General features: G+C 44.0%; 1 protein-coding gene across 1 annotated transcript; it reads right to left on the reverse strand.

Annotated features, from left to right (window-relative positions):
- Window positions 1-815: 815 nt before the first annotated feature.
- Window positions 816-10,021, reverse strand: CBLN2 (cerebellin 2 precursor). The gene is made up of 4 exons (XM_004450444.5): window positions 9,903-10,021; window positions 7,778-8,275; window positions 4,855-4,974; window positions 816-4,646 (listed from the first exon to the last, which is right to left on the reverse strand). Exons 2-4 carry the CDS (start codon window positions 8,147-8,149, stop codon window positions 4,449-4,451), a joined length of 690 nt encoding a protein of 229 aa, XP_004450501.1. The 5' UTR covers window positions 8,150-8,275; window positions 9,903-10,021; the 3' UTR covers window positions 816-4,448.
- Between the last annotated feature and the right edge of the window lie 17,540 nt (window positions 10,022-27,561).

Here is a 27,561-nt window from a genome sequence, read left to right on the forward strand (position 1 = left end):
AATGTTGACGCCAAGGTGGAAATCCGTTTTCAACTTATTTCAGTACATGTGAGCGCTTGCTCCTTAAAGACCATAGAGAAATAAATTGTAAGTGTATCATGAGAAGTTATAGGTTTTGATTTTAAATTTTAAAATCTGATGGTAATATCCCTTCTTAGTATTAAAATGCCAGCTTTAAAAACAGAGTCCCAATGATGAGCAAATTCCACAAAAACATGGCAAAAGGGGAAAAGTCACTGCAGTTCTATGGTTAGTCTTCCTACAAATTTTCACAAACGTTTTTAGGGAGTGCGGAGTCGACCCTTCAAAGTGGTTCAGGGTAGCCTGATTCTGTGAGTCCCACCACTTCCTTCATCTTAAATATAATGCTAAGGAGGTTTTCACTCCCGTGTGTCCGTGGATCACAGTACCTCCTGGGCTGGAGAAATGTACAGTCACTATGATATTCACAGCAACATTGCCTTCTTGCAATATTTTTTGACTTATAAAAAGATTCCGAAATGAAGGGAGACAACTTGAAAATATTCTCTGCTCCTTTTGCTACATCTGAAGTCCACTAGACTAAACTGTGCTTTTTTACTTCTATAAAGTGATTTATCAAATTTTCCTCTCATATGTTTCTAGATATCAGGAGAATATGACAAATCCATATGTTTTATTTTACATCACTATGTTAAAAAAGCAGGTGTATATGTTCATGTATTTTACATCAAATAATGATATATATGTAATAGTGACTAGATATGTGACCATTGTAATTTCCTTGGTAAGACATCCAGAAAATGTTATAATAAAATCAAAGATTCAGCAAAGGATTTTGTTTTGCAATATATATATTTTCTAACTCTTCTGAGACTTAATGTAATTAGATTTAGCCAAACAAAATTTTTTTTTCTAAATAAGTAAATCTATGAGCTTCCATGCTATTATTCAATAGGCTTTGATGGTTTTTACTCTGAGCAGCCATAATAAGTACAAACATTAAAAATCTAGATAATTTCATTTATACATGAATACATAAATCAGAAATATCAGATGCAAAAAGACTCAGAAATTACAGATGATAAACACAGTTTCTCAGGACTTAGAGTTGGAATTATTAGGGTTTTGTTTCAAATTAGAATATATTTTATATTTTTTAAAAAGGTTTCATTTAAAAGCATTTACAGTGATTGTACCTGTTTACTAGGATTAACGTGTCAAATGCAGCAACCTAATATTATAATGCCAAAATACCAGTACCTCATTTTTTACTTGGGTTTAAAATGTTACAGCTGTCTATTATTATTGAATTTTATAATTACATTCTGGAGCAGGGAGGTGTGTTTAAACCACATTGGGTTGTCTAATAACATAATTGAGAATTCTGTTACTATTAAATTTTATAGGCTTTGATAAATTCATATGATCATCATTCAAAAAAACCAAAGTCAAGAAAACTTAAAATATAGAGTTACAGTTTTAATAGGCTTTTCAGAAATATGAAACTTTACTTTCACATAAAGTCACTCTTCTGTCAATGTTCATTTTCACTATTTTTCTAAAATGCACGTGGAAAGCTGGTTAATCCAGACACATCTTCCTACCGTACAAATGCCCCATATGATCCTTGTGCTTTACAGAGCCCAGAGCTTTCCGTCCATCCGCATTTCTTCCCTGTGGTCTACGGTGCAGGGACTTTCTGCTCATTTCACAGATGAGAAAACTGAGGTTCAGAGAAAGGGCTTTTGAATCTTGGACTCGAAATGTTAACAGATTTTCCCCAGTTAAAGGGAAATACTTCTCAGAATGGTGCTCTGACCGATATTTTTTGGAGATGATACACAGGAGCTTCTTCTCTCTCAAAGATCAACATCCTTAGCTAAAGAGAGCCTTGGCAGGTGCTCCGATGGCTGATAAACCGCTTAAGAAACACTGCCTTCATGGCTTTTTCCTAATGGACTTTTTGGCATCATCTCAACAAATAAATAAATAAGTAAATAAAGATTTTAGAGGACTAATCAGGACGAAGCTTTTTTCCTACAATAAAATAAACTCCTGAAATAAACTTATTTTTAGATTGGTCAATTTAGTAACTTATTTCTATTAGACAGTATAACCAAAAGACAACCTGTAATAAAGTTGTAATACAAACAAAGGCGCATATTATATATAGTTAAGCAAGAAAAATAACCAGTACTAATATATCTTTCAATTTCTGAAATACTATACTGTCCTCTAATGAGGTTTGCTGTTTGTTGTCAACTGGACCTAAGGGTTAAGGAAACGAGGGGAAGAGGGCTAAATACGAGCAATAAGATAACGGAAAGAAAACCTATCAGCTAGCATCCTTTGCTATCTACCACCAGAACTGGTCAACAGTGCTCTTGTTCAGAGGTGTGTCCCCTAAACACTAGACCAAAATACCTCAAGTGCTTTTTGCCTGATGTTTCTTGATTCCCCACCCCCTCACAACATGGAACAGCCATTTTAACTCAAATCAATGTTATTACTATTATGCTCTTCACCCAAGAATGCTGAATCTTAGATCCTGAGTTCAACTGCCAACTGCACGTACGTGTGAGTGTGTGATCCTACTGCTTCTCTTATTTGAAAATGGAATCCAGTGCCTCCTCATCCTTGCACCCATTTGAGGAAAGACCTGATGCTGTCCTCAAACTTCTGTTTCCTTTACACCAGTGTTCTCTGATTGAAACATTGGGTTGTAACTTGTACTACCCCCAAGATGCTGATATCAAAGCAGACTGCCTATCCGTAAAACCCTCTCACTGCTCTGTGTCACATAAACCCTCCCCTAAAAACCTGCGGTGTGGAAAATACGTACGGATGAGTTGAAATGTAGGTAAGTGTGCAACAGCCACCCAGAGCCAGAGCTAGGTCTGCGTCTTTGGGCGTGCGTGTATGCGGGTGTGGGAGGACGTGGGTTTTAAAGAGAGGAACAGTCAGGGTTTGCTTTCCTAAACCCTTGATCCTGGGCCCTTTCTGACTCATGTTTTGAGCCAGGACGTGAGGAGGAGGGAGAAAAGCCAGCCACACATCAAACCCGTTTATTCTGAATCTTAAACTATGACTGTTATCGTCAAGATTTTGGTTACACTGTTACACAAAGGACAAATGAACACCCGATTGGAGTTGTCTCATCTTTGATCGCTTTGGGATTTAACGGCATTTCCTTGGTGTATGAATCCCGGACCCATCATCCGCTGTGCCTCGGTAACGTGGTCGCAGGAGGTTGTCAAAACCTGCAAGGTGTGTAAAACTGCTCCTAGGGCGCCCCAGCCACTACCGTAAGCCTCCGAGACACGCGCGTGGCTCCCCGCCAGGAAGGGCTGGGCGGCGTGAAGGCCTGTCCTTGGCATATCACAGGAGGACCCGAGCAGGGCCTGGCCTTGAGGGGCCTGATCAACGTGTCCAGACAAACGGAAACACACCGCGGAGAGCGCACGGGCACGCTCGGCACGGCACAGCGTGTTCAGGCCGTGGGCCTTTGGGCGGGACGGCTGCCGTGCCCTGTTCTAGGGCCCACCTAGAAACACCAGGTTCGTGAAGATTCCAAACTGCAAATAGAAAACAATCCACGCTGCTAGTTCTACCAGTGCGCCTGGAGAGCATCACTCAGAAAGAAGAAACAAGTCCATCTGTGATTTTCGCCTTGAGATACAGGTGCTTTTCCTTTGTTCTGGTATCGCCCAAAACAAAACACACAGGTATGTTTGGTTTGGTTTGGTCTCATCCAGGAATACGTCATACATTTTCGACCCTCAGCACGGAAAGGAAGAGCGGGGGTTTAGGAGGAGAGCTGAGTGTGGGAAGGGCAGTAAAGCTTTTAGAGAAAAAAACAAAAAACACAAACAATACAAAACGAAAGTTGCAGTCCAACCGTGCAAAATTTGCTTCTCTGGATAAAGCACTTCTTGACAGGTTCACAAGAGTCCCAGGCCCCTCCCGAGTCCTCCCATCCACCCGGAGGGAAAAAACACAGAATGCAAGTGAGGCTGCTCTCGTCCTCAAGGCTCCGCAGACACGCAGGGCACCCACGTGGAAGACGATCCGGGGCCGTCCCTCGCCGGGCGCCCGCTCGGGGCCTGACGGCAGCCTGCGGGCCACCCCCATCCTGGGGTCGGCAGGACCCCCGGCGTCGGGACAACAACACAACGAACAAACAAAAGGGAAGTCAGCGGTGCCCACCACAAGAGCCGGTGCTGACCTCACAATCACAGGTACACGTCGCTCGAATGGATCACTGCAGTGCCCCGGAGACCTCGGTTCCCGAGGAACTGTCCGGATTCCAAGCCAGTCCTGGGGATGGCGAGAGAAGTCGTTCCTCGGCAGTGGTGTCTGATGGGAGGCTGGGCCCGCGCGTCCTGTCCTGGCGAGTCCCGCGGGTCGCCAAGGCTGGGTTCCTGCGTCCTGACGGCAGCTTCCCCGCCGTCTGGGGGGCGCGGCGCTTATAGAGGGAAAACCAAGAAGCCGGAGAAGGTGGAGTACTTCCAGCCCCCCATGAGGTTGCCCCTCTCCAGTTTGAGATGTACTTTGTCTTCCCTTTCCATGAGCAGCAGGACGCCGTTGCTGGCAGCTTCCCTGGTGACATCCTGGTCTCCTGCGAACGCCGAGATCACGGGGTAGCCGTTCTGCATGAGGCTGACCTGAAACGCAGAGCGCAGAGTCAGCAGACCACGAGGGACCCCGCGTCCACACCCTTTGTTCCGACCTGGTTCAGAGACACCCCCCTCTCCCCCAGCAGCTCAGGCTGCTGGTGTGCTCGGCCTCGCCCGGGATGGGGAAGGGCTCTGGGCAAGGAAGAATGATCCCTTCAAACAGGAAAGGGTCCAGCCAGTTTCCAAGGCTACCCACCTGGATGGTTTGTCTGTTGTACACTTTGACCACGTGGAAGCTGAAGCTATAAATCCCTTTTCTCGGTGCTACAAAGATGCTGGAGGCAAGATCGAAATGGTTGCCGATATTTACTAGGACCTGAAAAAGAAGAGGGAGTGAAGCACAAGCGAAGCAAGGCAGCCCTCGCCTTTTGTTTTGATCAGACTGGGATCACCACCAGCTCCAGAGCCCTCACCAACCACCGAGCAGCAAGCAGCCCCAGCTCAGCAGCCCTGGGCTTGCCCAGGAAGGAGCGCCGAGGTGAAAATATCCTGCAAGAGGAGGTGATTTCAAAACCACTCTCAAGGGCTTTCTGTTGCTGTTTTTGTTTTAAAGCATTTTTTTATTTATGCACTCAAACAGCAGAGGAGAATTCTGTGTGTTGGTGGCAAGGGCAGAGAGAAAAGAATGGAAAGCATTAAGCTCAGCTCACAACCTGTAAACTGACTTTGTTTCAAGAGTTTAGGGGATTATAGAGACTTCAACAGGAAGCTTTGTTTAACAACAGAGCCTCCTACAGAATGGGTAGAGAATGGGCTATGGGGCAGGAAGTCAATTAAATGAGATACTTTATATAAGATCAAGCTTGGGACCTCTTTGGTTATGCTCCAGGAGAGAATGTTCTGCATCTGGTTTTTAAACTCCCTTGTTTCCCCAGCACCTGGCACCCTCTCTGAGAGCAGGACAGTAGTTGCTTCGGGGTGGGTGCTGAGTGAAAGAGCAAACCTGATAAGCCCTGGCTGCCCCTGTGGCACCCCGCTTTCCTCTGAGCAATGTGTCTGTTCCCCTAGCTGAGCTACGACATACTACAAACAAGCCTGAATTAATAAAAGGAGAATGAAAATAAGAGCTTGGGGACCCTTAGCTCAAACTAAGGGACCTTCTACAACCTGTAAACATAATGACAAAATTGGCCACCAGATATGAAGTCGCATGGCCCTGCAGATGGCTTTCCTCAAATAAAACCCAAGGGGTGTGTGTGGGGTGCAGACTCCAATGTCAGAAGCAGAACTCAGAGTGGAGGGGCCCCATTGTTACGCAGGCCCTTGCAGATGTTCGAGAGAGAACCTGGCCCCTTTGTCTGAACAATGCCCCCATTCCCACTCACGTGCACCTGCACAACTCTGACAAAAATAAGAAACTCTCCCCCTGCCCCGTGTCGGCTGCTTCTACCACAACCAGCCAGCAGCAACAGCCAAGCCCGAGGTCAGAGATTCTCGCCTCTGCTCAGAAGGTCAATTTCAAGGAATACCTTTCGCTGTCGGTTCTCACTCACTCACTACAGAATAGAAGACGAGCATGCAATTCCCACAGCAAGGCGGAAGGCTGCCAGCAGCGACTGCTGTAAAGACCTGACTGTACCCGCTTCTGCAGCGTGGCTCTGACCGCCACCTCCCTCCCCGTCAACTGGGGGTGTGCACAGAGGATGCTGGGCGCCGCCGTTGAGGGAACAACACTTCAGGGTGCGCCTTCTCCACTAGGAAGACCCCGTTCTGATTCTCATGCCTTAGAAAAGAACACGGAGAGTTCTCCAGCGAAGCCCTGGGAACTGCTTCTGCCTCTCACCTCAAATCCTCGCCCTGAATCTAAAATTCAGAACACTGGTAAATTCCAGGCAACACCGAGCAGCCCTGAAAGTGGCTCTCGGCTATACCGGGCTGGAGAACCAGGGAAGCACCTCTGAACCAGCCTTGCCACAGTCGTTGGTCTATAAAAGCAGTGCCCGGCTACTACTTTCCTGCCCTGCATCACAAGGCTGTCCTGACACCTATATGAAATGACGGATTTGAAAATACTGTCGATACTGTGGAAAGCATTGGTAGGGGAAGAGTAGAAATGGTAATAATGATAATTTAGAAACACATAAAGAAGAAACTATTAATAAGCAATGCGGTTCCCAAATGCCTCTTTCATTGTTGTCGGCTTTATTTGGACATAGTTAAAATAAATACGTTTTATGACTCGTAAATAAAAAGAGATTAAACAAAGAGACCAAAGAAAGGAAACCCAAATGCATGATCCTAACACAGATTAAAATAACTGAAGACACTGCCCTAGAAGGAGGCAGGCTTATCACTATTTTTGGGTTAAGAGCTGGTAAAGAGGAGATAAGTGCATTCGATAAGCTCGGGTGTGCTGTGGGTGGCAGTTGAGTTCCCCATTTCACCGGAAGCATGCAGGAAGGGACTCTAGCTAAAGTCTGGAGGCCACTATAATATTTTCCATTTGTTTCTGAAAAAATAATAGAGAGCAAAGGGGGGAGAACACATGGGCAGGTCACGGGGGCTGGCGCCGGCTATCAGCCTCTCACATATGGGATTGCAAAGACCTGGTTCTATTTCTGAACCTTCAATCTGCCAAACACGGGAGAATCGAGCTGCTCAGGGCTCCTTGTCAGGGTCTTTGCTTTGTTCTGCACTTCTCTGACCCCACTAGAGCACTCTGTGCCTGCCACCCCACTCAGCACGTCCCCGCTGCCTTCTCCTGAGCACCCTCTCCCCAGTCCAGCCCTCAAACGAGCAATAGGTAAATAGTTGCCTAGTGCTGGCCGAGACCTTCCAAGAATCTCCTTCTCAAGGATGGCGGGTTTTAAATGAGCACAACCTTCAAGTTCTCCGGCACAAACAGGGCAGCTCTGTGTCACTTTCCCAGCCAGGAGGAGTCAAAAGGGCATAGTTTCCGCTTGGGAAAGAGCTCTCAGGTCTCTCAGGCTGACGGGCTCTCAGTCACCAGAGCTCCCAGGAAGCCCGTCGCTTTACAGAGAACCAGTCACCTTGTGAAAAGGGGAACTAGGAAGGAGAGCGTCCTGGAAAAGCGAGGAAGGAGAAGGGAGGGCTGGGAAGCCCGGGCGCGCGAGGGCGCGCAGAGTGGCCGGGGTGGGGTGGGGGGGCGGCCCGCTGACCTGGTCGAAGTAGATGGTCATGGTGCGGTTGCTCATCTCGGACGGCTCGTGGTTAGTGCTGCGCGTGGCGGAGAAGGCCACCTTGGCGCTGCCGGAGCGCACGGAGATGCCCAGGGACGAGGTGACGGCGCCGTCGGCCGACGGGCTGGAGTCGCACACCACCAGGCACTTGCCCTCCAGCACGATGGGCTCCGTGTCGTTCTGCGCCCGCACGGGCCAGCCGGCCGGCAGCAGCAGCAGCAGCAGGGCCAGCGCCGCCCCCAGCCCCGAGCCGCCACCGGCCGCGCGCAGCGCCCCCCGGCGCCTGGGCAAGGTCAAGCGCCCGGGCATGGTCAGCGGCGGCCCGCGGCGGCCCCGGCCGGGCGCCCGCATCCGGGCTGGGGGGCAGCGGGGGCGCGCGCGGGCCTGCGCCGGGCCGGGGGGAGCCGCCTCGCGCCTCGGTCCCCTGCGCTGACGGCCAAGGCCAGGGTCGTCCTCAGAAGAAGGGCTCGAGCGGACCTGTCGGGGCGAAGAACCCAAAACCTTAAGACCGGGAGGCGCGGCGGGGCGGGAAAGGGGGTGGGGAGCGAGGGTCCGAGGCCACCCCCCTGGGCCCGCGCGCAGCCACCCCAGTCCCAGAAAAGCCCCCCGGCGAGCTGGACCGCGAGTCCCTGAAGGTCCCCGGGCGGCGCGCCCCGAGGGTGCGGGGAGGCAGCGGCGCGGGGAGCCCTGCGGCTCTGCAGCGACTCGCCCTGGCCGAGGACCCTCCGCCAGCCCCGCGTTCAGGGGCGGAGCGGGACCCGAGAAGCTTCCAAGCCTAAACGAGCCCCGAGGCTTGGCCGCCGCCGGCATTTCAGCGGCATTTCTTGCAAGCCACACCAGGGACCTTTCCAGGTCCCTCCTTCCCTCCCAGCACCTGGTTGTCCTTCCTGGAGAGGCTTTTTAGCAGCCAATTCAGCGAAGGTTTTGTCCATTCTCTACCGAGAGAAGAATCCGCCAGGGAACTGCTTAGGTGAAAAAGAGATGTGACAGGTAGATGATAGATAAATAGATAGATAGATAATGATAGATGATAAATAATGATAGATGATAGATCGATGATAGGTAATGATAGATGATAGATGTTAGATGATAGATAGATAGATAGACAGACAGACAGATAGACAGATGATAGGTAGGTGGGTGGATGGATGACAGCGCGCGCGAGAGAGCGCAAACACCCACTTCAAACGTCCCCGCAGCCCCTAGCGAGCCTCCTGGAAGACGCCCCTCGGGTTCCTCTCCGGCGAGGCGAGGAAGCGAATTCCCAGCTTTTGTTTCTAGACCTCGGGCTCGCCCTTCCAGGCCAGGAGGCGGCCCCTGCAGATTTCCGCTAACTTGGGCGCCCGGTGCCACTTTTACCCTGTCCCTTCTTCTCCCGCTGTGGCTTCGGGCTGTGCCTCGGGGAAAGGGCGATGGGTCAACCGGACGGGTCAAGTCCGTGCCCAGGTGAGCCACGAAAAGCCAAGGAGCCCGTGCCGCACCGCCCACACCCTCCCTCCGGACAAGTGCTCCAAGCTTCTTTTTAAGAAAGTGAAGTTCTTCCTTGGTGGCTCTCCTCGGCCCCGGGACACAGCGATTTCGAGGCCCTCCTTCCCTCTCGGCACCCAGACCCTAGCCCCCGCGGTGCCCTCGTTAAAATACTTCCCGCGACGCGCTCGGCAAGGCGGACCCCGAGGGCAGGCCGGCCTTTTACCTGGAACCTGCATGCCGGCGGGCGCCGCGGTCCGCGAAGTTGTTCTGCTCAGAGGAAATGAGCCGAGCGGGGGCAGGCGCGGGGAGGACGCCGAGCGCGACCCGGGACCGCCCCGCCCCGCCCTGCCCGCCGCCGGCCGCCGCGGGTGCCGGCCCTCGCGGCGCCCCGCACTCCGCGCCCGGCCCGCGCCGCGCCCCACCGCGCCCCGCACCCGGCCCCGCACCGCGCGCCCCGCACCTGCGCGCCCCGGCCGGCCGCCTCCTGGCGGCTCCCGGCGCCCGCGCGTTCGGCGATCCCGCAGCGCGGCTCCGGCCAGCCCCTCGGCCCCGGCTTCCCCGCCGGGCGCCCGCTCCCCGCACCCTGCCTCCGCACCCCCGCGCCGCGCCCCCTCCACCCAGGGCCGGCGCTCACCCCAGCACCCAGCCCGCAGTCCTCCCGGACGGCTCGCCTTGGAAGATCAGGCTCCCTCAAAAGCGCCGCTCGCGTCTCTTCTTCTCGATTCTTTTTCTTTTCCAAAAGCCCTCCAAGTCTTAACCCCGAAGAGCGTGGCCACTTTCATAATTAGGAAGATCCACAAAATAAAAACAGAGAGAGAGCAAAGGCGAACCACACAGAGCGTAAAGACAAAGGCGACAGGACCGGGCAGGAGGGGACCGCGTGGGCTCCGAGGGCGGGAAGGCCGCGGCCCCGGGGGCGCCCGCTCGGGAAGTGCCGGCCCGGCAGGGGCGCAGGCGGCGCGGCCCGCGGGGGTGCGTGCCCGCTGCTCCGCGCCCGGGGTGCGTGCGGCGCGCCGGCCGTGGCGCGCGGCTCTGAAGACGGCGACCCGGAGCTCGGGCGCCCTGGGGAGCGCGCGGGCCGAGCGCTGGCACGGGCGAGGGGCGCCCCCTACGGGCGCCCGCGCTCCCGGGCGCAGGTCCCGGCCCGGGCTCCCGGCGCGGGGTCGGCAGCCCGGGGGACCAGGGTGGGACGTGCTGGCGGTCTTCTCTGACCCCAGGCGCCAGGCCTCGGCGAAAAGATGCCCAGCGCGACGCCAAGAAACATCACGCGCGTTGCTTCCGGGGTCCTTCAGTATCCGCGCCCGTGCAAGAGGAAGCCCTTGGTTTTGCAGATCTATAACTACTGCCGGGATGCGCTCTGCCGCCGGCAGGTCATCCTCGGCCGTCACCGCCTGCGCCGTTTGGTCGGGTCACCGAGCGAAGACGATATTTTAAATAGGAACGCCCTTTTAAAACACATCGTTGCCAAAAAAAAATACTTAGCCCTTTGGCTGGCACGGGATGGCTTTTCTGATAGGCTACTCGAAAATAAACTCTAAGTCTGCTAGTGCTAGTCATAGGAACAGACCGTGGGTCCTTCTTATCCCTGGAGATTTCACACCTAAGCCTCTTGGCTTTGGCAGTTTCAGTCACGGCTCTGGTTCCACCCTATAAACGTGGTTCTTTTCAAGTAGGGGGGTTTGGACGGTCTTATTTCCCCCATAGGTTTCCCGTGGCTGCTCTCCCTATTTCGAGCTGCGGGGCATCAGGGCATCGTATCCGGGCACTGAAGATGAAATTCACCTCAAATCCCTTCAGCTGTGACGGATGTGTAGGAAGGAGGGTGAAATCAGGAATGCATGCTGTGAGGGGACACAGTCTATTGAGTCTAGTTGTAAGGAATGTGACGTGAAAAATCTCTGAGCCAAATGTTTTCTCCTTAACTAACATGCAAAGTAGTGCAAAATCTAATATAGTCCCCTGACTGATGATCCTTCCAAAAAAATTGCACCAAAAATACTTCCTAAAATTATCACTCCATCAAAAAGGGTGCAGCTTTTTGTGTAAGTGTAAATAGCAAAGGACATTAGATCTATGAAAGAAAGGGGGGCACAGACTGATAATTAGACCAATTTGGGGTGCTAATTAAGTAGCAATACCTCTTATCCATAATTCTGTAAATAACATTTGATTTAAGCTACTTTCTTAAATGCTGTGTTATAAGCATTTCCACACACATGAACCCAATTATAATCACATTTGCAAAAGAAAACCACTTCTCTTTGTGGCAATGAAAATGTTTAAATTATAAAAAAGGACACTTTTAATCTATATCGTAAACTAAACTAAATTATGAAAGGAAAACAAGAAACATTCTTACATAATGGGGGAAATAGGTTAGGCTTAAATTTAGGCTTGAGATTCTTTTTAGAAGGAAGTTAGTAATTGTGAAAGGGAGCAGATTGACGGAGTAAATGAATATCATTTATTCACTGACTGATTATTCTACTTAAAAAGAGAGAGTAAGTCAAGTGATGCAATTTTAACCCCTGAACATGCTTAGAAAAAATTTTCAGAATAAAACTAAAATTAAAAGATAAGAATTTTTCACTTATCTCAGTGATTACTTTTTCTGTTCTAGATATTTTTCCCAATGCTACTAAAACGTTCATAGTAACATTTATTTTCTTAGGTATAGAGAAGTCTCCACAGACAATAAAAAACAACAGCAACCGTTTATCGAATACAGTTATTGCACCAAGCCCTATAGCTGTGACATGTTATCTAACACCCGCAACCATCCTATCAGCTTATGGTGGTGTCGGGGAGCCAAGGGGAAGGGATTGTATTGTTAAAGGGGGGAGGATGTTGGGGGCAGGATAATTCAAATTCCCCTCCTCTCATTTTTTCTAAATATTCATTTCTAATAAACTTAAATTTTGGATAGAATCTATCACTGAAATATATTTTCAGCAAGCATTTTTATTTCTTAAACTAACCAGTACACTATATTTAAGATTTTATTCTATGTGTGTCATTCATAGGATCTGTCAACTATTTCATACTCTCAGATAGGAAACTGTATTAGACTTTTTAAAATAAACATTTCAACATTACTAGGCAAAGTGATTGAGATGTGGATTGAATTATGCACCCCAATTTGGACCTGATCTTGGTCTTGGACCATATTGGTGGCTGTGGGCTCATTGTAAATAAAATCTCTTTGAGATGTTATATAAATTTTGATGTGGTCCAATTGAATCAGGTTGAGCTTTAACCTGGATTACTGGAGTCCTTTATTTATTTATTTTTCCTCTCCTCTTCCCCCCCTCCCAAGTTTTCTGCTCTCTGTGTCCATTTGCCGTGTGCTCTTCTGTGACCACTTCCATCCTTATCAGGGGCACAGGGAATCTGTGTTTCCTTTTGTTGCGTCATCTTGCTGTGTCAGCTCTCCATGTGGGCGGTGCCATTCTTGGGCAGGCTGCACTTTCTTTTGCACTGGGCGGCTCTCCTTACAGGGCACACTCCTTGCGCGTGGGGCCCCCTACGCAGGGGACACCCCTGCGTGGCACGGCACTCCTTGCGCACATCAGCACTGCGCATGGGCCAGCTCTACATGGGTCAAGGAGGCCCGGGGTTTAAACCATGGACCTCCCATGTGGTAGGCAGACACACTATCCACTGGGCCAAGTCTGCTTCCCTGGAGTCCTTTATAAGCAGAGAGAAAATCAGATTGAGGCAGAAGCAACAGGGAGCAGCCAGAAGCTGGAAGTCAACGGAACCAGGAGGAGAAAGAAGACACCACCACGTGCATTGTTATATGTCAGAAAAGCGAAGGACCAAGGGTCACTGGTGGCCAGCCCCAGAACACCACAGTGTTATGGGAGAAAGCATCACTTAGGTGATGCCTCAAGTTTGGACTGCTCCTACTCTCAAAACCATGAGCGAAAAAGTTCTGTTGTTTAGGCCAACCCATCTGTATTAGTCAGCTAAGGGGTACTAATGCAAAATTGGTTTGTTTTTATAAAGGGTATTTATTTGGGGTAGGAGCTTACAGATACCAGGACATAGAGCATAAGTTACTTCCCTCACCAAAATCTATTTTCACATGTTGAAGCAAGATGGCTGCCGATGTCTGTGACGGTTCAGGCTTCCTGGGTTCCTCCCTTCCAGGGTCTTGCTTCTCTCTGGGCTCAGGGTTCCTCTCTTCCTGGGGCTGGCTTCTATTTCCTCTGTGTGCTTACTTCCTGGGGCTCCAGCTTAAGGCTTCAGCATCAAACTCCAACATCAAAAGCTACAACATCAAAAACCCTCAACTCTGTCCTTTGCCTTGTTTTTTATCTGCCCTAATGACATGGCCTAATCAAATCATAACTTAATCATGCCGAGGTGCAGACCAGATTACAAACATAATCCAATATCTATTTTTGAAATTCATAGCCATATCAAACTGTTACATCATCTATGGTATTTGTTTTAGCAGGTAGGAAACTAAAAATTATTGTTTCTAAAATTATTATATTTCCAACATGATGCAACCCTATACTAAAAGTTTTGTAAGATGTGGAAAATATACAACGCTAAATATTGCACCCTTAAGTTTATACTTGTTAAATTGTTTAAATATCCATGTTTCTATTTGTCAAGGAAATAAAACCTTTGTTGAAGTACATATTAGTTTAAAAATACATCACAGCAATGAAAATTACAAATATTCAATGCTCTGTGGGAAATTTTATCTAATGAATTAACAAAATACGTAAAATTCTATAAAAATTGGGACCACTTGTAATCAGTTCAAAACCAAAAAAAAGTTTGTCTATAAGAGCAACTGGTTATTTTCATTGTAGACTGAAATTACTAAACAAGCAGTTTTGAAAAACTGGTCAAATTAGCTAAACATTTTGTTGATGCACTTTATAAAAATCCAGATTGGTTGAATTTCAGCATGTTAAGATATTTATTTGCATTATAAAGTCATTTTACATTAAACAAATCATCTTTTATTCAAAGAACAAATTGAAATATTTTAATAGTTTAACACACTATAAACCAGCTATTTTTCCTGACATGCATTTCAACATTCATTAAGCATTTCTTAAAAATATGAGCTTTGAAAATTTTGCTTTTATTGGTAGACTAATAAAATATGTCTCTGAGCACAATGTGATTCTATTTCCCCAATATTACAAAATTAAAATATTGTAAAAGAATACTTTTTATTCTTCTAGAATGCCTTTTGGCTTTTCCCCCAAGATAATTCTAATTATCATGTTTTTGGGGGTGAACATTAGCGTTTATGAGACTTTATAATGCAAAAAGTATTGAAAACACACGAAGTAATTTGTTTCCTTGTTACACCAATGACCCACGCTACATAATTCTTAAGATATATCTTTAAAATGTTATGCAAGGCAAATCAACAGCCTCATGGATTTCTAGTATTTGAAATTTGGGACATGAGCAAACTGAAAAACTCATGGTTTTTATTCTTTTCACTATGTCTCATTGTCTTTCATGCAGGCTAATATTTAATTTATTTTCTGTCATGGTAGGAAATATCTCTATTGCTTTACCAACTTGACTCAAGTGCGTAATGTCAGTCATTTCAATCCTATCAAAAGCATATTTATAACCAGGATGCCATTTATGAATTCTTATTTCTGAAGAAAAGAGTTATTCCTGGATGAAACTTGTTTCTGCAAGGTATTGCCAAATAGTTCTATTGGTCCAGAGGTAGTAGAAAATCATTAACATGCAACTAAAGTGTTACCTATATATATATTTAAATGCTCGTTCTTATAATTTTGCAATTTTCTATTTGGAATTAAATATGTGCATGTTTTCAAGGCTCTTTATAGTCAGAATATTTTGAGTACATGTAGTAAACATGTCATGTGTTTCTCCCAAAAACTAATGAACAGGAAGGGCAAGCATGAATAAGAAATAAAAAAACAAATGACAACTGGTTGCTTTTGTACTTTTGGAAATTTTCTATGAGCTTATAGATAAATGTGTATGTCCCTCTTAAATCCCCCAGTAGGAATAAATTACAAAGATTTGTTTTATGTTTTATTGTTACAGAATTCTTTAAGCCAAATTCTGAAACTAAATTTCAATAAGGTTTAAGTATAGTAGGCATATAGCTATCTTGACTCTCTGAAATATGTTTTATTTTCTAATTTTCCTTCAAATTAAGGGCTGTTGTTCTGTGTCTTCTTACCAAAGGACATGCTCACATCCTCAAAAAGCAAAAAATTGCAGAACAAGATAGAATGAAAGGTGTGAAAATTTGGGAGTTTTGGGGGAGAAGCATCTGGTAGGTCCTGGCTTTTTGAAGGCGCTATGAGCCTGCGTTGGTTCCAGTCTGCAGGGTTGGTGAACCAGTTGGCACAGAGCTGGTGACACCCTTGTCACCTCGTCACCACTGCCTCCACTAAGCTGCCTTCCACGGCCTTTGTGTCCCAGGAATCACAAGGCCTTTCTGTTTCCATTTTCTCATTTCTGTTGCGTTGCTGCAGTAAACTGAACTACTGATGGGAATATTTTAGACCAAGGTAGAACCCATGTATCTAAAACACTGCCTAGATCTGACCACAACTTTTGTTTTGTTTTCAAAATCTACTTGACAGCACTGACTAATTACATCATATTTATCGTACAAACAATATTAACTGTTGATCTTGAGAATATTCTTTGAAAAGAAAGCATCCTAAAGGAATATTAAATAAGGCTTCATAGGACTATTATGGGTTTTTTGTTTATTAAATGTTTTTTAATTTTTTTTTTAAAGATAAATTACAAAAAATGTTTCACAAAAAGTATCAGGGATTCCCATATGCCCCACTCCCCACACCTCCCACCCTTCCCCCAATTACCAACTTCTTTCATTAGTGTGGTACATTCATTGCAATTGATGAACCCATGTGATGAACACATTTGGAGCAATACCACTAAACATGGATTATAGGGCTATTCTGTTTTAATCCTGAGCACCTTGAAATACAGTGTTTCATAGAATTGCCCCTTTTCCAAGATGAGAACAGCTAGTTATCCCTCAGGAGCCATTCTTCTGATGTAATCCACTATAAAAGCCATTTGACACTGATCATAGATTTTAAAGAGAAATAGGGTTATCTTCTGCACAGAGATTAGAGTGCAGGAGCAAATATGTTTAAGCAACGCTTCTCTACCTGAAAGCGGAAGCTGAGCTGGCTGGTCATTTGTACAAGCAGCAGGTTTGCAACTGCAGACCTCGGGTTCTGATCAGGATCACGTGGCCTCCACATGCCCTGGAGGCCCACCCTCCTCGCTGGCTTTCTTCACCAGAGCTCGCCCAGACTACGCGGATGGAAGCTCCTGCCAGATCCGTGGAGGAGAGGAGGCAGTCAAGGGGAGGTGCTGCTCGAGCGTCCCAAACCGTAAGTTTATCCGGGGTATGCGGGATCCTGTCAAAAAGGTAATCGATTTTGATTCGGTTCATCTTGGGTGGGACCCGAAATTCTCCATTTCCAGCAAGTGTGCTGGTCTGTAGGCTGCACTTTGAATTGCCACAGTCTGTTCCTTTGATTTTTCAGGTCACTGGTCAAAACCTGGAAACTACTCTGAAGGTTTGCTATGAAGACATTTGTGAGGAGAATGGGCTTAAATAAAAGAAGTTACACTCACATCAGAAAATAGCATGGCGACTCCATGATACAAATGGAAGCCAATAGCCAACGGTATGGTTTATACGGCTATTCCATTTTGCTATTGCCTGCTGAAGCTATTTTCTCAGGTTTGAGGTGATATATAGTCTACCCACATTGTTTCAAAAAGGAAAGAAATCACGTACGTGTTACAATCCTATACAAAATGCTTTTTGCTTTACTAAAAGCTCAATACTGGCAAGACAAATTAAGAATAACTGAGAAAACAGGAGAAACAGCTTTCTAAGTGTATTTTTAATTGCAAGGCAGACAGTTTATCTTCTGGTATAAGACTGTACCAGGAGTTACACCACAATTGTCATGGAGAGGCACCAGTTCACTTCCATATCACTAGACAAATGCCTGCCTGGGGCTAAAAGTTTTATAATGTTTTTTATGTGAAATGTATAGTAGCCCTCTGTCTCCCCAGTCAAAAGGTATCATGGTTCCTGGCAGCACTGGTAAAGGGGATAGTGAGATGACTATGGGATCTGCTAAGAACTGATATATATAGCAAACCTGTACAGAGGTATAAAAGCAAATATTCTTCAGATTGTAACATCATAATACTCTTTTATTTGAAACTTGGGCTTTGCCTACTCATTGCCGGAAAGTTTGCTATTAAAAAATTACCTTTAAAATAGCAAAATGTGGGACAAAATTCATCCTTGGTAGGTTGACTAAATTTATGCTTGATAAATCATTGTTCCGATTTCTCATGATAATCTATAAGAAAGTATATGCATTTCCCTCTAGGATTCTCATCATTGCCAAACAACAGGCATTTGTTATATTTCTAACATATCTGAAACATAGAGTATATTGCACCATCATTTCTCAAGAGGAAACTATAACCACTTAAGGAGGTGAGGAAGACACATAATGAGTCACAATGCAAAAAGGCAGGATAGTACCAACTGACGGGCAAGGTTGGAATTGCAGAGGGTGTAGGCACAGTCAAGTTTGAAAGCTGACATTGTTGGATGGATTCATGATGTGACTGAAAAAAGAAAGAAAATGCACTTTCACTAGCCAAGAGACAGTCATATTGTATTTCCTAGAATCCTAACTCTAAGCAACTCAAAACATTTTTATCTAGCTCTCAAAAATACTGAAATAAAAATTTCACATAAAATGAATTGCCACACTTAATGGTTATTTTTATAACTTTCTTAATTCTCTATGTGCCTTTGTAAAAACATTTTGTAAATAATACAGATGAGATTAAGTTTTTGGTTTAGTTCAGGTTAGGGGTTCAATTGTGTGGCCCCAAAATACACGGCCAAGTCCTAGCCCTCGTCCTGGCCACGGGACGCCATTTGGAAATAGGGTCTTTGAAGAAGTAATTAGTGAAGATGAGGCCGAACGCGTGAGGGTGGGCTCTAAATCAATATGACTGGTGTCACGATAAGAAGAGGAAACTGGACACAGAAGGAAGCTGGGGAGAAGGCCATGGGAAGTTGGAGATGGCCTGTGCCGCTTGAGTTCTGTGGCCAGGAGGCAGGAACGGCAGGGAGGGCTGGCAGGCCCCCTCCAGAAGCCAGGAGAGACGCATGGGACCGAGGCTCCCTGGCAGACTGCTGAGGGATCCTGCCCTGCTGACCCCTGGTTTTCTGACTTCTGCCTCCAGAAGAGTGAGACAAGATATTTCTGTTGTTTCACACCGCCCCGTTTGTGGTGCTTTGTCACGGTAGCCCTGGGACCTTACGACAGTTCCCAAGGTTGTTTAAGATGTCCTGCACAGAATAGTCTTTGTGTAAATAGGCTAGCATTTATGTATTCCATTTTTATTTCTGTGCATTACACAATTCCCTAAAATGGCATGTGGTTATATTCTTAATATTCACATCGTCTTGTTTGCAGCTCTATCAAGGGGTTTATAATCAGACTTACATTAGGATTACTTGGGTATGTGTCTTGCTTAACCACAAACTGTCACCTCTTTGCAAACAGAATCCACGACCTTTTGTTTTGTTATTTTTCAATACACCTACCACAGCACCTTTGTTTTTCCGGTGTCCTGTGTATGCATGTTGATAAAGTGATTCTGCTGCTCATTAAATAGTAATTTTAGGTGATTCTATCATATGTCTTCATGCTCATTTTCAAAAATGCCTAATAGGCAAAATGATTTAAATAAGTAAAAAAATTCAGATGTTGAGATAAAATCCTATTTTTGTTCATTAACCACTCAAGAAAAAGTAGCCTGAAGAAATTCTGATTTTGTTAGAGTATTGTTTTGGCTTATAGGGCTGTCAGATTTTTTTAGCCTGGTTCATTGCAAAATGATGTACAACCGGAAAGATGGAGCACATTTCCACTTGCCCTTCTCTTTGTATTTCTGAGAGGTCTAAGTTTTGACTGAAATAGAATTCAACAAAAGATAACAGAATTAGGCAGACTGAAAATTTCACAAAACTTTCAGAATTTGGAAGATAACTCTCACATAGGCCCTTCAAGTGTACACTCATTAATAAACTAATTCAGGATTGATATGTGTGGGTCTCCAGACAAGTACACAGGTGTGGCATATGTTTCATGAAACTAAGAAGAAAAGGTTTCGATCCATTGAAAGTAAACAAATGCTGAGATTTTTCAGATAGGTATATAAAACATGGAAATTATGTGAGCATCATTATGTTAATATTAATTAACTATGGGGTTAATTAATATAGGTTAATATTAATTACTATGGGCGAGCAGATGTAGTTCAAGTGGTTGAGTGCCTACTTCCCATGTACAAAGTCCTGGGTTCAATCCCCTGTACTTCAAAATATATATATATGTAAATACACACACACACATATATATATAAATTACTGTGGCTTTTTTTAAAAACAAATCAATTTTGTTGATATATATTAATAAAGCATACAGCTCATCCAAAGTGCACAGTCAATGGTACTTGGTATAATCACATAGCTGTGCATTCATCATTTTAATAATTATTAAAGCATTTTCATTATTTCAATACTAATAATAGTAAACAAAAAAAACAGATAAACAAAAAAATTCTTCACCTCTCTCTGACTCTTTATTTCATTCAAGAAATAAATTTTTCTAACCTCCATAACTTACTTCAGTTAGTGTGAAAGCTCAACTGATGCTCTAAACTCAGAATTACAACTTTTTCTATTTTATGATTTTTTGATTGTACCATTATGCTGAACTTTCACATATAAAAGTCAACGACAGAGATTTTCAAGAGCTGGTTGTCCATTTCCCTTGTAGGTATTCTCCTAGCATTTTGTTGCTCTGTGGTATCCCCCATTCTGTCACAGCTTTCTGAATGTCACTGCTTGTTAACATGTCCATCAGAAAAAAAAGGATTTTTTTATGAAAGAAAGAAGCTTGGTGCATCATACAAATTATACTTTATACTAAACTAATACTTCATATTTCTTTTCAAAATGTATAAAAATCAGCAAATGACTGGCCTAAATGTGTGGTCCAAACAGTCTTCTCTGTAATGTGACTACTAATGACCTTAATAACAGAAGAATAAAACTGTAATTCACAAAATGTGTGGATAAAGGTAGTGACATTAATATTCTCACTTCTCATAAGAGATCTTGAGATGCTTACTAAAATGATGGAACAATTCATTATTTCCAAGTGTAAAGACAACTAATAATGCCATTAAAATTATATGTCTCTATAGCACTTCATAGAGAAAGGAGAAATAAAGCAGGAAATCAGTAGACATTGAATAAAGTTGATCAACTGATAAATAGAGATACAAGCATTTTATTTAGACTTTGGAGAATGGCAGGGGAAAGGGAATAAAAAGAAGTAAAAAAAAAAAAATTCCCTCGGGCATTAGGAAGGTGTTAGGCAAGAGACTATAATAATTATTCAGACCGATGTGTTTCTGTATTTTTTAGTTTGCTACAGTGTGAGCGTATTACTTTGGGAATTATTTATCTTTAAAACCATGCAGTTCCCTCTGATATAAGTGTGCATTTGAACTAAGTGCAACGTGGAGGTGAAGAGGAAGGGTAGGTCCTACAGGTATTCTTGCCAATGTCCAAAGACGGAGGCTTGTCTTGAGCTTTTCTCTTCTTTGGCCTCACCCCTTGATCAACCTTTCCATTTGGGATTTTTGACGACAAGTGCATTTGCGGAGTAGGGATCTGTCTCCTTCCCTTTGGAGTTTCAAAATGGAAACAAGCAAATGAAAGAAGCAGCCATGATCTTCTTTTTGAAGCTCCAAAGGACAAAGAAGAAATATATCCTAGGAAAAATAGTAAGGAATCCCAAGAGACAAAGGTTAGTAAATCAACTAGCAATTGTAAATTGTATAGATATAAATGCTTCAAGTGAGGTTCCCTCAGGAAAAAGATTAATTTTAGGGAAGAAAGGGATAGAAAATATATTTCAGTGATCTGAAACTCAGATACATCTTTATGATTGGATAATTTCAGTAAAAAGGCTAATTTGCCATTCTGTGGATGCACAAAGTAACTGCAGGAAAACTGCCTAATCCAAAATATGGACTTTGGGATGCAAAAAGGAGCAATGAGAGCAGAACAAGCTTATACGCCATAACTCAAGCCTAGAAAACTGTCAAAAAATTATAAGAAATTCATTTAAAAATCACACTAATCTATCATAAGCTGGAGGTAAGTATTTGTATTGAGAAGGAATAAAATAGGGGCATAGGGATACATTTGTGTGGGGCTTTGTGGGCTTGAGGGGGGCTAGGGAGGGGGGATGGGTAATATGGCCCAAGAAATTGGGGGGAGGGTGGGGGAGATTGTCAGGAATGTGGTTGAGAGTATAATGTTGAGAAAACTTTTTCAAAAATATAATAAAGAAGGCTACCTGTTTAAGATGCTTGAAGGGGACAATCTGACACAGGACAGGCTTCTAGGGAGTGTGTGAGTGCTCATTTTGTCATAATGGGTTATATCATTGGATGGAGACCTATGCAATGAGAGTGAAGGTATACCCACATCCTGAGGAGGCTTGATGTTCTCAAATAGAGGGAATTGTATCTCTCAAGAGAAATGGTGGCTCCCAATGCATTAGGATAGTCGAGCATGTCAAGCCCTCAACATTCTTGCAAGTATCTCTGAACATGGCCCTTCAAGCAATGAAGAGTGATTGTCGCTGTGGGCCCTGAGGGGAGGGGGAAAGAGGCATTGAATAGATAGAATCAGTGTAACTGTGGGGCAATGGAAGTGTTCCACAAGATTATGCAAGGATGGATGTAGGACATGTTAAATTACACCAAGAATGTATAGGGGCCTACAGGCTAAAATGAAAATCATAATGTAAAACATAAGATAACTGAAAATTTAGAAAATGTATAGTCTAAAATATAAACCATAATGTAAACCCAAGTGTAACCTTGTTTGAAAGCTATTGTCTCAGTATCTGTACATCAGTTGCAGTAAATATATATAAACATGTAAAAAGATTATTGCTGGGGAAGGGACAAAGTGTCTGATGTTGAATATGTGGGAGTACCATATATTGTATATGTGAATTACTGTGGTCTAAAACTTTTGTGAAGACAAGCTTAATAATTAGAAAAGAAAAAGAAAAAGAAAGGACATAGACACTGAGGAAGAGACAGAAGAAGTTGCCTTGCCAATGTGCATACAAGGCAATACTTACTACGGTGATGGAAGGCAAAACATCAAAAACAAAGCTTTTTCATTTTTTAATTTTTGATACTCAAATTTATTTTTACTTTAATTTTTCTAAAGTAGTTTGTATTCTATATCTAACCTTTAAACCCAATCATTATATTCCATTTTACTATTAATGGAACCTGACAATATATTGGGCTTCATTTTCAGGGAGGTTTTCGGCCACAGAGGGGTTCGTTGGTGGTGGGTGAGGAATACTGGTGTGGGGACTTATTGGTGGGGGGCACATGGTTGGGAGGGAGTTCTCCAGGGCATATGTGAAGCATGCATAAAAATGTTTGGATATTTTCATAGTGGTTACAGTTGGGGAAGATAGCTTGGGGAGTGCTGAGTTCCTGGCTGAGGGAGCTCTGTCGCATTCCCTAATCTCCTGAGTGCAGTGGCTAAGTGGCAATCTCCTGAGTGCAGTGGCTAAGACCGATAAGGAAGGATGGTCCAACAATGAGCCCTTAATGTTAATGACTATGCTTGTGAGTTTGTGTGCCTGAAATAAAAACTAGGCCTAGAACTGCAGTGTGCCTAAGTGTTACCTCCTGGGAGCCTCCATGTTGCTCAAATGTGGCCAGTCTCATAGCCTAACTCAGCATGTAAATGCATTGCCTTCCCCCCAGTGTGGGACATGACTCCTGGGGATGAGCCTTCCTGGCACCGAAGGATTATTACTAAGTACCAGCTGATGACGTGGCTGGATAATGACCTTGAATAAAAGGGTCAACTCAGACCAGCAGAATATTTCAGCCTACATGTAACATCAGGAGTTAAAAATGCTTTTTGACCTTGAATAAAAGAGGGAAATGGAAAGGACAAATGAGTTTATATGGCTATGAGTCTCCAAAAAAAGAGCTGGGAGGTCATCAGAGGAGTCGCCCTTATGCACACCTCAGCAGAGTCCCAGAGACAGCTAAAGTAGGTACAACCCCAGGTATTGGTTCTTCTGAGGGCTATAGAGACCCACAGGTTATACAGTCATGGCAGATGGACTTCGGTGCCATGTCAGTTGGCCCTACTTTGGAGTTTGTGTTCCTGAGTGTAAGGGAGTTGGACTCAGATGTGATCTTTGTTCACAAGCCTCTCCTGTCACTTTTACCAGACCTGTGGTTGGGGCTGGGGTTTAGTGTATACTCAGGGGACCTGAATCTCTGGACTGTTCATGTGATAGCCAGGCCCTGAGCCTCAACAGACTTGTAACTTCTAATCTCTGGTTTATTGGTCTTACCCCAGCCAGCTAACAGGGAGGTGAAGAAGGTCAACCACCACATCAGGGAGCCAAGTATGCCTACAAGTGCAAACAGGAGAACTGCATCCATCATCCAAGTGGAATCTAAGCACCTTCTCAATACAGAGTTGGAGTGGACATAGTCATCCCAGGGTCCACAGAATGGAGGAGTTGAGTATGGATTGGAGTGGACTTGCTGATGCTCTATTCTGGAATTGTTGTCATTAGTGATGGAAGTAAATGTTGTCATTAGTGATGGCATTGAGGTGGAGAAAGTGGCCATGATGGCTGCTGGGGGTGGGGATTAGGAAGAAGAGATGTGATGTGGGGGCATTTTCAGGACTTGGAGTTATCCTGGGTGGTACTGTGGGAACAGTTACTGGACATTGTGTGTCCTCCCATAGCCCACTGTGTGGACTGGGGGGAAGTGTAAACTTAAATGTGGACCATTGACCATGTGGTGCAGCAGTGCTCAGAGATGTGTTCACCAAGTGCAGTGAGTGTCCCGTGATGTTGGAGGAGGTTGCTGTTGTGGGAGGAGGGGGGTAAGGGGAGTGGAGGGTATATGGGGACCTCATATTTTTTGAATATAAAATTAATAAATAAATAAATAAGTAAGTAAGTAAGTAAATAAATAAATAATAAATAGAAAAAACTAAAAAAAATCACACTATTAAATCTAATTGATGTTATGCACTCTAATAAAAAGTTTGAACAAGGAGACGTTTGAAACATTTGGGTAAAATGAGATTTGAAGACAACCGTCAGATTCATTTTTCAGCTTCTGCCTATCCTTCATTTCCATGCAACTGTATTACTAGGGAAGTGCATATTTCTGTAATGAAGAATTTTATAGCATACTTTGGTTCTCAACCCAGCTGGGAAAGAATTAATAGCTAATCACATAATCTCTTCTATAATTTATTCCTCATAATCCTTAGAGTGTAACATGGCCGATAATGTTAAAGGAAGTGAAAATCATAAGACTATTAATATTTGTTGCTTTTATTATACTCTTCTTGTTTTGGCTTGACTAAGATAAAAGCAGTCAATTTGAAATGTACTACAAATTTTGAAATATTTTATGCCTGATTTACCTAGAGAAGATTCAAAACAATGTGGCAAGAATAACTTTAAAAGGGAAACAAATCCCTTCTTGTAACATCTTTTTGGAGTTCTGCCAAAAGCAAAGCAATAAAAACATGGGGAAAAAAAAAAGAGTCTGAGAGTGATGATTTCCAACATTAAGTTTCCTTCCTTTCAAGTTGCAAGCTAGAGTTTAGAATTATTATTTAAAAGTTGTCCCCATAGCCTTTCTGTTATAAGTTACTAAAGTTTGGGGATTGTTAGATATCGAAGCATAACCTAGTCTGTCCTGACTGGTACACACGTTACCTAATTTAATCTTTTGACAAGCTAACAGATTTGAAAATTTTATACTAATTGAAATGGTTCATGCAGAAAAGAAAAAAGATGTCAGGAATAGAATAATTTTTCCAGCTACCAAATGCCACATATGTAATTCTGAACCTGGCCTTACGATAAAGTGTCTCTTTGTATGCCAATGAATGTTCTACCACATGCACATGAATTTCAAGCAGTAATAGCTACTGTCTATTATTTAATCTTAAAAAAGAAAGATAAGAAGATGAAATTCCCTATGCATGTTTATAAACACCCATTTACTGTGAGTTGTGTGTGAACTGAGAAAGAGGTAGTAATTGCTCAGCCTGAAAATAGTCTTTTTCTGTCTCTGTTTCTGTTGTCCTGCAGGAGAGTTACAGCAGAATGGAAAGACTTTACTAGTGAGACAATCGCCTCTCAATCTAAAGGCAAATGAAGGTGTTCCTTAAGACTTGCTTGAGAAAGGTCAGAAAAGCAATAGCCACACCTACTACTGGCAGGTAGATTCTAGGCACTTTATGGTGCCAGGGACCTGAAGACACAAAATTTGGAGGTTAGAAGCTATGTGCTCCAGAAAAATATGTTCTTAAACTTAATCCATTCCTGTGGGTGTGAGCCCATTGCTTCCCTTAGGGTGCAGCCCAACCCAATCAGGATGGGTCTTAATCCTGTTACTGGAGAACTACATAAGCAGAGTGAAATTCAGACAGATAGAGAGAAAGACAGAGGACGCAGACAGGAGCCAGAAGACAAGGGAGAGCCCACCATGTGCTTTGCCATGTGGTAGAGGCATCAGGAACCAAGGATCACTGGCAGCCTGCACAAGAATGTCATTGTCTTCAGACAGAAGTCATCACCTTCACGATGCCTTGATTTTGACTTCTTCTCTCAAAACTGTGAGCCAGTAAATCCCGATTGTTTATCCCAACCCATTGCATGGTATTTGCTTTAGAAATGAGGAAACTAAAACACAAACTTGTATTTTCAAAGACTCAAAACAAGAAGCAGGAGATGAGAAATGCATCTTAAAGCCAAGAGCAACAGTTGAGGATATGCGATAAAAGAACCAAGTTATACACAGACATTTGCCTTTAAACCAACTCCATAAAAACTGAAAATGCTCTTGTCCTTCTTCAGCAAACACGTAAAGAGTTATAGGAAAAGGAAAATTCATTATTTTTTATCCTCCAACATATCAGTGCTTCGGAATCTACTACAGAATTTTTCTCCTACAATATTTGCATTTCAGCACTAATCATATTTTGCCATATAAACAGTAAAAATATGACATAGTATATGCCATTGTATTTTGCTTTGATTTCAATCTTTTTAAAAAATAACATCTCTGATTTTATCATAAAATGAACTAAAATTACCCAAACATAATTGATGGAAAGAGTCAGAACATGGGAAGAACTGGCAGGCAGAATGGGTTATTTGAGGGCAGGGCAATGGGAATACGGAACCTCAGTGCCTTGAAAAAGACCCGGACATAGAAATAACATCCAAGATTTCACCAATGAGGGTGGGAAGTCATAACTTTCAGTATCCTCATGGAGAAGATTCCCAAAAGTACCACATGATAAAAAAGAAATAACTAGACAGAGTAAAAGATAAAGGATATGCAGACCATCACTCTTCTTTTATTTCCCCTTCCTTCTTTTTTCATATTTCCTGCCCTGGAAAGCAGTTTAAAACAAGAAAGCATGTTGTTAATTTTAGGAAAGTGATTGAGTCATGCTCAAATTCCTGGTGGGCCAGAGGGGAAAGAACCAGAAAGGATGTTGCCGACTTGAGGCCAGGGCATCCCAGAGCAAAATCCTAGAAGGATGCCTACAGCTCTACCTGTATCAGAAGTTGCCATGCTGCTTGCCTACAAGTTCAACTCGGACCTAGACTATCAGAACAGATGGAGTCAGGGCCTGACAACCTACAATTTTAACACCCCAAGAGATCTCATACACATAATACTTTGATAACCACAGTGCTTGAGGGAAATTCTTGAAAGCTGACTTGCTCAATACACAATAATGAATGAAAGCATTGGCTTTCAATGAATCCAATCTGCGTTCAAATCCATGCTTTTCCAGTTACTTTTTTTAATCATCAACAAATTGGGTAACCTCTTGACTCATCAATCTCCTTGTGTACAAAATGTGACTCATCTTAGTATTTATTTCCCAGGGTTTCGAGCGGATTACACGAGATACTATGTATGATCTGTGCAGTGCTAGTATATGGCCATGGAAAGCTCTTACTTGGAGGAATGTGCCTGAGGCATTGCCTGGAGCTTCCAGACCTGATGGCATGGGGCATCAGGTAGGTTTCAGCATGATGCTTTCGGTCAAG

The sequence above is a fragment of the Dasypus novemcinctus genome, chromosome 16 (genome assembly GCF_030445035.2).
Source record: "Dasypus novemcinctus isolate mDasNov1 chromosome 16, mDasNov1.1.hap2, whole genome shotgun sequence".
In the NCBI taxonomy this organism is placed as follows: domain Eukaryota; kingdom Metazoa; phylum Chordata; class Mammalia; order Cingulata; family Dasypodidae; genus Dasypus; species Dasypus novemcinctus.